The following is a 12,429-nucleotide window of genomic DNA, read 5'->3' as shown; positions in this document are numbered from 1 at the left end:
GGCAGTACAGTATATTAATTCCAGAAAGCTTTCTTAAATGTAGTCACACTAATGCCTCCCAATTATTTAAATTGATCTACTCCAAACATGACTAAGTCAAGGTTTAACTCAGTTGCCTTATCTTTATACTAAAACTGGATATTGTTATATTTCAGATTATACTTGTACAGATCCTGTTAAAACTGGTGTGGCTTTCTGGAAGTATAGTTATTCTCTGCTGTTTAAAAGAAGATACAATACCACTAGGCCTCTTCAGATTAAGTATTTATTTTAAAAAGCTTTTTCATTTTGTTGTCTAGAATAATAAAGCAATTTTTAATAAATAAATATAATAATTTGAACATTCTACAGATATTTATAGTTATTGACTTGCCTCCTTGCAGCTAATTTCACTTTCAGTTTAGTACATGGCAGCCTCAAATCAAATGAGGGGCGGGAAGCTGATAATGAGTTGCTTGGCTTAACAGGTTCAGTTTTGTTTGCTGCAAGGACGTAAATTGCTGGGGGTCAGAGGCCAAAGGGTGGGGATGGCTGGGCGGGGCTACATTTGGTAGAGAAGATGCACCCAAGTTTTCACTCTCTTTTGAGAGGTAAAAATGTGCATCTTATACTCCAAAAAATATGGTATTTCTTGTGTCACTATTATTTTCTAGGAATATATAGATTGGCTCTGATCTTTGAATGAGCCAACAGAAAACTAATTCAATTTTCCACTGTTTCATAAGCATCTGATAACATTCAACAATTCAATTTTCTGATTTCAGTTTGGAGATGTGATTTAATTTCAATATTTGATTGCATCTCCAAATAAAGTTTTACACATTTGCATTATTTTCATTTCAAAAGGAAGAAACTGATTTGAGCTTTCTGGAATAGAATGTATTCTATGTTAGCTCATACTAGCAAATATAGCAAGTTTCCTCTGAGTTTCCACAGTTACCACAATGAATCACACATCCTATAATCACAACAAGTGGGTGGGGTGGGGGCTGTTTAGAAAAATGCCATGTAAAGTAGTTGCATTCAAGAAATAAGCTTGCATAACAGCAATTGTGTGCTTCCGTCTGATTTGGTCTCTAGGTATCGGCCATCTGTATAGCAAAATATGAAACCAAATTAAGTTGGTTCACTTAAAAGTTTTCCGAAATGCCATGAAGACAAAAACACATTTTTTCCTTTGCATAACAGCTCTTGGCTTCCATTTATTTTGCAGCATTTTTAATTTAAAAACTTTACAGTGCTTCTTTTGTTGCTCTTTAATGACCTACTACTTCAGTGTAAGTTATGTATGCATGTTTCCCCAGATTCTTTCAACTCAAATGAACAAAAGTTTCTCAACTTTCACTGACTTCAGTGAAACCACTTTTTGTAGTAAGAGTTCTTATAATGACAAAGCCAAAATGCTCCATTTAAAAAAAGGTAAAGAAGTCCCTGCAGATTTTACTCCACTAGTTGTTGCCAATTATAGGTAGCAGTGCTCATCTCTTTTTCAAGGTCACTGAGTCAGTGCTGTCCAAAGACATTTCCATGGCCATGTGACCAGCAGGACATAATGAAGCGGTTACCTACTCACTGAAATTGTACTTCTTTATCTACTCGCATTTGCATGCTTTTCAAATTGCTACGTTGGCAGCAGCTGGGGCAATGACAGGAGCTCATCCTGTCACATGGTGCCCAGGTCCCAAACCCGGGCTGCCAGCTTTCCAGTCGACAAGCCTCACATCTTAATCATTGTGCCACCACACTGCCAAAATGCTCTATACGCACAGAGAAACAAATCCCATTGAACAAACTGGAATAATTCTTGTTTCATGTAACAGTGATGCATTAGTTCTCATTATTGATACCAAGAGTAGAATGTATTTCCTGGATGGGTGAAGACTTTGGAAATTATTCAGCTATAATATATATATCAACCATATATCTTCATTATACACAAGATGGTCCTCAGGGGTGGATCCACTTACCTTCCCCACCAGTTTGCATTGCAACATTTTGCGTGCATGCTCGTTCCCTCACACACAGGCATCTCCTTATGCTATCTATCTATTGTTGTGGTTGGCTCTGGCCCAGCTCCTGCCCCAAGGAATGTGGAGGTGGATGCAGGGGAAACATCAACATGTCATAGGCCTGTTTTATTGCCGACAGAGTCAGGTAGTGCAGTTTCCTCGGGCAAAGGTGGGGGTGACTTGGAAGATGGGGGCTTGGCACACAGCCCAGGAAGCCAATCTCCATTATCTTCGGTCGATTCGGATGAGGAAGTGTTAGACCCACGCATGCCCAGAATTATGCACAGAAGAGACCAATTGAAGAAATATTACAGGAGATAAGAGAGGCCACCTGTGTTTGGGTGGGGCTCCAGTAATTAGAGCTGCTGATATAAATAGCAGCATGCTGGCTTGGGCGTTGTGGAAGATTATCTGATCGTTGTTCTTCAGGACCGTGCCTTGTTGTTTCCGTACTTTGTTGATTTTTCATGACTTTGAAACCAAAGCAGAGCAAAGTGTGTGTGCTTCACTTCGTGGAAGAAGGAGGGCTGTGACGTTCCTTCACAGCTGCTAGCTAAGTACTTAAGGACTGATTAAGGGGATTGTACAGACTACCAGGTTGTTTTGGGACGAGTGCTCTTTGCAATACGAAAAGAGTGCTTTGTTTCTTTTGAATTTTTGTGATAAAGAACATTGTTTTTGAACTTTCAAGTGTGTGTGTGTCTGAAATTTGTACCCTTGAATTTTCAGGAGACTCATACCATAGAGCCCGGCAGAACATCCATCTATCTATCTATCTATCTATCTATCTATCTATCTATCTATCTATCTATCTATCTATCTATCTATCGGATTTGTATCCTGCCCCGAGTCCTTGGAGAGGGGCGGGATTCAAATAAAATCAATCAATACATTTGCTTTCATGCATGCTCAGTAGCCGGAATTAGACCGAAACACAGCTGAGGAGCTAATCAGCTGTGCTTCAGGTGAAGAAATAAAGATCAGTATTAATCTGGGAGTGAGTGGGAGAGCCCTTTTTTCAAACAGCATAAGAGGAAAAAACCATCCAAACAGGGAAATATTTCCAAACAAAAAGATGGCAGCACGCATGGACCGGCACCGACAGTGACGTTACCAGCGGGTCGCTATCGTTTGAGCGATCCGGTCCAAACTGGGAGGAACCCACCTCTGATGGTCCTACTGTAGATTAAGATACCACGTTTATATGCAGACCCATGCATACACACACAGAGAGAGAGAGAGAGAGAGAGAGAGAGAGAGAGAGAGAGAGAGAGAGCCTGTTTGATGTGGTGGTTAAGGCATCAAGTTAGAAACTAGGACATCATAAATTCTCGTCCTGCCTTAGGTACAAACCTAGCCGAGTGACCTTTCTTCCTTTCAGTCCTAGGAAGCACAAGGTTTTCTGAAAAACCTTGCCAAAAATAGCCCAGGCAGTTTCTTAAAATTGGACCCAACTAAATAGAAGAATTAATATTCAATCATGAGTTGTATATAAAAATGTAAGAAATTCAACATATTGCACAAATAATATTAAATTTAAATTTTAAATATTTTAAAATATTTAATATTTAATGAGCCACCGCGTCCCATAAATAAATATGTAAATACATAAATAAATGCAATTAAATATTGCTTTCATTATATTGCTGATAGTTTAGTCCACGATTGACTGAAGGTTATAATGGTTGTGATCAGTGAAGGGCTACCAAAACTTTTACTACCACACTGTGGGCGTGGCTTGTGCATTTTCTTTCAACATCTTTCAGTGCAAATTGGGTGCTCTAGGGTGGAGCTCCATTTTCGCTACCCTACTGCGTTCCCACCCACCCGGTCAGGGCAGTAGCCCATCCCTGGTTCTGATGCACTGTTTCATTAAGAAACAAAACATTTGTAGCTTCTTTTTGTACATGTCTTCCCGGAAGGAAGTTTTGTAGCACTTTGTAGTAGATACCTTACATATTATTACTTGAATATAGGCTTTTTAAAAACTGGCTCCTGTGCATATAATAAGAGTTAACATACCATTTACTATTGTGCATGAACTTTGCAAAGAGGTTCCCTCTTTGCAAAGTTCATGCACAATAGTAAATGGTATGTTTGCTTGTAATTAGCTACAATGTATGAAACTGAATGTGCCAATTACGTTTTACTCAACAATATATGAATTCAGTGTCCAAGACAATTATGAGATTATGCCCAGTGAATTGAAAAAGATAACTTTTAAATGTTGTGACTAGAATATCCTGATTGATCAATTAATGACTGTTAGCTTCCAGGTCTAAATTATCTATCTTCTTTATTCTTGCTTGTTTCTTAAAGATAACAACTTAAGTTGGGTGAAAATACCCAGAGGTCCCATGTCCGTGTTCACACACCCCCACCCCCGCTGTTATAAGGGCAATGATAGTGCACTTTTATTTCAAGATTTGACAGGCTGTTGCAGTTTAAAATGTTCTTAGCTTTTCATCTTAACTTTCCTCCAAATATTACAGCAATATATCTATTTTTGGAACTATGGACAATGATGAAGGATATTTGTCTGCAACTGTTTCTTAATAAAGGAAAATAACCTATCTGATATGTGAAAAAGTTAACACTATGAGCACCAAGCACAATATTATTTTATCCAGGCTAAAGACACATGATCACAAACTCAGATTTAAGGATGTTTACATAACAAGCTACAGCTAAGTTGTCAGGTGGGAGGGAACCCAACATGAAAAAATTAAAGCCACACCCTAATGCATATTTTCCTGGGAGTAGCCACCACTGGCCACTACAAGACTTTCTTCAGAGAAGACACATCGTGGTAGAAACTGCGAATGTTCTCTGTAATGAAACAGAGCTAACACCATCACCTAATTTTAGTCAGTCATGGGCTAAAAAAAAAAAGTATCAGTATAATGAAAATAAAGTTACTTAGATCCTGATCAGGATTCCACAGAGACTCGAGGTCAAAAAGTCCCATCACAGAAATTATATCAATCTTGGAAATAGTAGGAACAAGGGTAGAATGAACAGCATGAATTGGGGGAAATTTCTGATCACTGGGCACATCCAGACCTTCGAAAAGGTTGATATTTTAATTTATTTATTTATTTTTGTCAATCAAGTATAGCAGTGTTTCCCAACCTTGGCAACTTGAAGATATTTGGACTTCAACTCCCAGAATTCTGGGAGTTGAAGTCCAAATATCTTCAAGTTGCCAAGGTTGGGAAACACTGAAGTATAGGATAGTAGTTTATCTAAACATAACATAGAAAGTAATGATAAAAAAGACAATAGGACAGGGTCGGTAGGCACAATGGTGCGCTTATGCACGCCCCTTAATATGTTTCTATGTCATCCTCTGCAAAGCATCTTCTACATTGCTTCATGAAACAACACAGTCTTCCTGCTTCTTAAATTCAATGATGCCACGTAGGTATATCTTGCATTGCTAAAAAGTTCCTGTTCATAAAACTAATGTTTATGACTAAGGTACCCATCACAAATCTGCAGGCATCTCTTTTGCCTACTAGAACCATCAGGTGAGACATAAGGAATCTTCTTATACACCTACCGTGTTTCCCCGAAAGTAAGACAGTGTCTTACTTTCTTTTTATCCCCAAAAGCCCCATTATGTCTTACTTTCGGGGTATGTCTTATATTGTTAAAGGGGCACTGACAGCTAAAAAAAACTGTGTAAAATGTGTTTTTTTAGTGTATATGCATTTTACCTTCTGTGACGGGCAGGGGGGGGGGAGGTTTCTTTGGAGTAGGGACGTGCCCGAGTAAATTTGCAGAGGCGGCAGTGACAAGTGCAGGGGACGGCGCGGTGACGTATGGAGAGGGGGACGGCGCAGGCGTGGGCAAGAGGCGGCGCTCATTTGGATCAGACGGAGGCGGCAGACGCGGTGACGTATGGAGGGGGAACGTGGGCAGGAGGCGGTGCGCAGCTAGATGAGAGGGAGGCGGCAATACCCCCCGTGTTTCCCCGAAAGTAAGACATATGTCTTACTTTCGGGGTACGGCTTATATTAGCCGACCCCCCTGAAACCCCCGATACGTCTTACAATCGGGGGTGTCTTACTATCGGGGAAACAGGGTACTTCTTCAAACCTGCTAATCATTTACTCATCAAACGTATATGATTATGGAGCCCAAAGGGCATCTAGCTACAAGCTCTGTCCTATTGGGTTCTACAAATGATGTTGCAAAATGGGAGGAGCATGCAGTGCTATGATGTTATATACTGGTTCTTTGCCGCTTCTGTCCCCTCTGCCCCAGCCCACAGGCACGAGTGGAGCGCCCACCTCTTCTGTCCCTGCTCTGGATTAAGTCTGAAGCAACTTTATGAGATTTTGACAAATGTTTTAATTTCATATGTTAATGAACAACTAGCCAAGAGTAAGCATCAGGTTTCTTTCATATTCTCATGATCAAAGACTTGCATGTCAGCAGTTTTAGCTGGGAATCAACTGTATATACTGCTCAAAAAAATTAAGGGAACACTCAAATAATACATACTAGATTTGAATGACTGAAATATTCTCATTGAAGTCTTGGCAATTTAAGTTATGCCTGAGTCAGAACAAAAACTCTTCCCAAAGCAGCTTGAAGTTAATTAGATCTGAACATTTGGGAGTAGCCTGTCCTATAGAATCAAAAGGATGCAGACCTACAGTCAGCCTTGTTCAAATTCCACCTCATCCTAAATTATGTATAAAAGGTTAGAGCAGGAGTGTCAAACTTGCATTGTTACGGTGGTTTCACATAACATAGCGCAACTTTTTCCCCTTTGGTAAAATGGGTGTGGCCAGCCTGTGACGCATCGGGTCCACAGGCCATAAATTTGACAGCCCTGGGTTAGGGGAAGAGAATATTCTTTTAAGTATTTATTTTTAATCATGGGATTGAAGAACTTGCAAAGGACTTTAACTGATCTTATTGTGATTGGGCTGGCTCAAACAGAGAACTGTGTTTCTAGAATTCAATTTTATTTTCTCTTACATGTTCATTGCAGCAAGTCCATTTTCTTACAGTATATGTAGGATATGTAAACTGTTCAAAATTTCAGCATTTTTGAAGTAGAGTACAAACCCAACCCTATTTACCACAGAGCTCCTATGAGTGTCTGTAAAGGCTTATTAATGGCATAAACTAATTATATTCCTACAATTGTAAGTTGTAATTAATAAATTGTATAAACAAAATAACACGTCCGTGCCATTAAATGTAAGTTGGGCTAAATCTTATATTTGCTACACTTAATCAAAATACCTATTATTCCTAGGAGAAAGGGCTTCCCTTGAGGATTCCAAGAATAATTTCACCCTATCTTGAGACTTGCTAAGTATAGTAGCAAAAAAACCTATCTGGGATTCCGGTTATCAGTGTTTACTTTAAGTGAAGTAAAAGAAAGAACTAGAGCAGGAGTGTCAAACTCGCATCATAGCTGTATCACATGTCATTTCCCCATCACTAAACCAGGCGGGAATGGGCCAGTATGTGATGCATTCAGCCCGTGAGCCACGATTTTGAGACCCTGAACTAGAGCAATCCTTTCTTAATTCTAACAGAAACCAGGCCTTCCTCACTCCGAGGAAGTTTCTAATACTTTGTAATAAAGGTGAGTAACCATTACTACTCACTGTGCTGTTGCTGAAAAAAACTACAAGGATATGACCAGCAGTCACTAGGAATTTGATTAAGGAGCATCTTTAATTACGCACAGCTGGTATAAGTCCTCTCATATTTCATAATCTCTGCTTGGTCCTATTGCATACAACCATTATATAAATTAAGATTTATTTTATAAAGATTTTGAGGATCTTTAAAGATTTTTTAAGATTTTGAGGATCTTACAAATGAGTCCTGTTTTATCAAAACAACTAGATGTATGGGTTTGTTAGGCATAAAATTATTATTTTATTGCTGAACGCTGCTACCCATGAGGCCTGCTTCAGCTGGAATAGATGCTTCCCAGCTCCTCAAAGACAACTTACAAATCTTATGTGTCTCTAGAATTATCATACCAGTTTTTAATAACAGATATAAGAGAGTCTCCCTAATAGCTTATCATCATCCTCATCTCTTACAGCTGCCCCACCATCCCTAGGACACTATTCAACCTAATGCAGTAGGGGGGGGGGCAGTGGGAGCTGATGGTAGTAACCTTCCCCAACACCACACCCTTCAGATGTGTGACTGTAAATCCCTGTGGAACACAGGAGGGGTGGTCCAACTCATGGAGGCTGGCTGCTTATAAAGGCTTTTGCTGAAAAGGCTGCAATGCTGAGGGCCTGGAGCCATCAACATAATTAATGGCCAGTTTTTGCTGCAACATCTTGCTGCTCTCATCTCAAGCAGGTTTGCCTTTGTAACAAGTTTTACTGCCACAGATGTCATCATAAAAATACAACATAATGTTTGTGAAATCCAATACAGTATTTTACATATTTTAAAAAATCTGCATTGTTCACAATGACACAGATGTCACCACCTCTTCACAGAATAGGAATTCAACCGAATTTATGTATCTAAGTATTACGGGTTATGCATCTAAATACTTGGAATATATTTTAACATCAATTTATGCCAGTTGCCTACTTACATAAAACATACATGGTTCATTATATAACAATTAAAGGGATTTGCTTTTCAATTTTTCCATTTTTGTTTTTTCAAATTCTATCTCTATCATACTTTAAACATTTACAACCAAAAGGAGACTTTTAAGTTCTTATTGGGGGGCGGGAGCAATTGTTCTTTAAAAAAAAAAGAGAGAGATGCTATTTTACAATATATGTCCACAGTGCTAGTGTGTAAATGCAACAATTTAAAGTATTTTCTTCAATTTCCCAGATATTATTTTTTTCCCTTCTTTCTTGTCTCGGATTCAGATTTCCTATATGTAATGCACCATTCAGTTGCAGACCTCAGGAGAAGCAGCTCTTAAATTATATTTTATGTCCTTCTATTCTGCATCAACCCCATGCAGATTTTGCCTACACTGACAGCAGGATTCAATCCTGCATGTCATTGGTGAAGGAAGTTACAGAGCTAAGCTGTTACTCTTTTGACAGTTGGTATATTTTAGTAGCCAGTGTGACAAGCAACATAGGGACAGCCACACCCATGGCTGACTTGCACTTCGCAGAACAAGTACTACAGAAAGCAATCCAGGAGACCCCATTCAGCATACACAAGCAACTGCTGAGGAGGATCGTTTGTCCTATTCCCAGATAACTTTTCTTCAAACTCTTCCTATCTGATGGAGAGGGGAAGAAGAACTCCCCCTAATTTGCACCTGGCCTGTAACTGCTTTATTAAGGGCCACTAAAGTAAAGGTCTTTACTTTTGTGGCCCTTAATCAACCCAGGCTGCAGAAACCCAAGCTGCAACTACTCCCTTTAAAAAACTGCAGAGCTCAGAAAATACTGCCAAGGTGACCTAAGGGACACATTATTTTGACCAATCACAACTATGAAAGCAGGGAAGGAAGAGGGACAGAAAGAACTAGCCAATAGTTTGGATTCCACTATCTTTACACACACACACACACACACAAATCTCCCAAATTTAAAGAACTGGCGTTTTCTGTTTGCTACTATTTAATATATATATATATATAAGTGACAAGCCTCTCCGTTGTCATTTTAAAAGGGGACTTTTACTTCTCGGTCCTCCTCCTCCTGGTGGCTACCTCTGCTATTCTCCTTATATAAATCAAATAAAGGGACCACTCAAATAACATACCTTCATACAGAATGAAATATTCTCATCGAATATTTTGTTCTGTACAAAGTTGAATGTGCACCACAGCATGTGAAATGGATTGCCAATCAGTGTTGCTTCCTAAGTAGACAGCTTGATTCCACGGAAGTTTGATTTACTTGGGAGTTATATTGTGTTGTTTAAGTGTTTCCTTTATATATATTTTTTTGAGCAGTGTAGTTTAAATGCCCTCGGGGGAGGGGGGAACACGCCTCCTCGGCCGGCCTCTGCTGTCACCGGTTCCGGGAAGCGCTGCATTGGCAGTCGGCGGCCACCGGGCGATCCGCACCCCGCCCAGCCGCAGAGCAGATGCAGAGGCCGGGAACACCCCCGGCTCAGCATCCGGAGAGACGCGCCACCACGCGGGGGAGGGGGCGCCAGCTCGGATTCCTCCGCATTGTTTTTCCACCTGGATCCTATCGCCGGCCATTTCACCTCCTCCCACCCCCCCATCTGCTGCTGCAAATCGCCTTCCCGGACCTTCAGGGACCGCGCGACGGCGGGCGCCAGCCTCGGTCGAAGGAGACGACCGCTTAGGCACCAGGAAAGGGGGAGTTTAAAAAAGTGTGGGGGTTTCCCCCTCCTGGACCCCCCCTAAATTCTCTCTTACAAATCCTGCGCACCCCGCCACTAAAGAATGCCCACATTCACCAATTGTCCAATTGTCTCTCTTTTATCTCATATATCTTTTCTTCCTTTCATGTATCTTCTCACCTATTTTTATATCTTTTCTTCTATCCTTTTCTTTATATATATATATATATATATATATATATACTATTTGTCTATTCTCTTCAATGTGTATTGGAACAAACAAATACATTATATGCTGATTCTGCAAACTGCTTAGAGAGGGCTATCCAAGCACCAGGAAGCGGTATACAGTATACGTAAACGCGATTGCTAAAAAGGGGGATGCCCCACCACGCGGAGAGCCAAGCCCCCCCTGGAAATCGAATCAGATCTGCCGCTATATGGCGCCTCCTTTCCTTCCTTATTTAATATTTCTCTGCTCGGGGTTTGCAAAGTTTACGCTCGGGGGGGGGGGGAAGGACTCAACCCCGCGGCCTCTTTTTGTGCCAAGCCAGCAGTTGAGGCAAGGACCCCTCCACACACACACACTCAAGACACTTATTAACGGTATTGCAGACACGCGGGGGGGGGGGGTCTGCTGAACTCGTCTTCTTTCGTTCCACTGCCTACGCCAATATATTTCAGGTCCCGCATCTCTCAGCATCCCCAAATGATAAAAAGTCTTGATCGTTATTAATTGCAGGGTTTGGGATTTTTTTTTTTTTTCCAGGCTTGGCGTCCTCTGGAAAACCGGCCCGTTAGGTTCCGCTTTGAGCGTTATTGCGCAACACACACACACACACAAATGTAGAAACCGGACCCCCAAAGGTTGCGCGTGCGTGGGCCGAAGTGGGCGCGCGTGGGCCGAAGTGGGCGCGCGTGAGAGCGCTCTGCGCTGCGAACCAGGCGAGTTAAGAAAACGCCAGGATCGCTTCCAGGCCCCCCCCCCAGGTGTGTGTGCGGGGGTATCTCTTTACAATTCGCAGGATTATAACGACCGTTTCTGCAGAAACGATACTGACGCCCGAGTATGGTTTTCCACGCTGCTTTCTGATTCAGCCCTCCCCTTGCAAGATTGCACGCCGCTAGCATGTGCAATGAGCGTTTGTAGCATTAGAATGGGGGGTGTCCCCCCTTCCTTCCGAGGCTCGTGACAGCTTGCAAGACATAACTCCCGAGTCTGCGGAGAGGGGCGGCATGCAAATCTAATTTATTATTATTATTATTATTATTATTATTATTATTATTATTATTATTATTATTATTATTATTATTATTATTATTATTATTATTATTATAACCCAGGAGCCGAGAGGCTCCTGCTCCACCCCACAAGCCTAGACCCCCTCCGAGGAACCTTCTGCATTGCTTCGCCTTGCGTTTTTTTCTTTCCCCTGCTGACAAACCATGCAGCGTCCATCCTCCTCCCACTCTCCAGCGTCCCAAGCCCGCCGCAGGACCCTTCAAACCCCGTTACCTGCTGCGATGCCTTCGGTCCCCGCCATGTCTGAAGGTGTCTCCGGCGCCCTCCGCTTCTCGACTTCAATTGCGCGAGGCGAGATCAGCAGGGAAAGGAAGGAGGGAGTGGGGGGAGGCGAACCCACGAGCGCGCCTCTCACTCGGCAGCCTGAGCCATTGGGCAAGGAGCCGCTTTCTGCTGCAGTCGCTGCCTTCCCAGACCTGCGGATGAGGAGCCCAGACGAGCCCCCTCCCTGCCTCCTTCTCTCCCTCCGCCCGATCCGCTTTTCCCGTCTCCTCTCCTCCCCCGCCTGGAAAGGTTGGCGTTTGACCCCGCTGCTAGCAAGCTTCTCTGTCTCTCCCCCCCCCCCCCCCACCTTCCCAATGCAAGACTCTGGATGCTCCAAGTTCTGCAGCGCCCCTCCCCTTTGGAAGCGAGCGGCTGCCCTCCCTCCTACCCTCAGCCTGGGAAGGAATCGGAGACGTCTTTTTTTTTTGACAAAGGAGGCTTTTGGCAAGGAGCCTTGCAAGCCATAGAATCACGGACCACGTCGCCTTATTTGACATTTCCTTTCCAGATGGTGCGTAAAACAGCAGTCCGAATTTACATACGGGATCTGAAAAAGAACAC

General features: G+C 42.1%; 1 protein-coding gene across 1 annotated transcript in view; it reads right to left on the bottom strand.

The window, feature by feature from the left end:
- Positions 1–11,845, bottom strand: part of HSPA12A (heat shock protein family A (Hsp70) member 12A) — a 58,242-nt gene extending 46,397 nt beyond the window's left edge. The window contains exon 1 of the mRNA XM_070754215.1: positions 11,818–11,845. Coding sequence (XP_070610316.1) covers positions 11,818–11,845 — 28 coding nt within the window. The remainder of the gene's footprint in view (positions 1–11,817) is intronic.
- Positions 11,846–12,429: the final 584 nt, after the last annotated feature.

The sequence above is a fragment of the Erythrolamprus reginae genome, chromosome 5 (genome assembly GCF_031021105.1).
Source record: "Erythrolamprus reginae isolate rEryReg1 chromosome 5, rEryReg1.hap1, whole genome shotgun sequence".
NCBI classification, from domain to species: Eukaryota; Metazoa; Chordata; class Lepidosauria; order Squamata; family Dipsadidae; genus Erythrolamprus; species Erythrolamprus reginae.
This window is presented reverse-complemented; position numbering and strand designations above follow the sequence as displayed.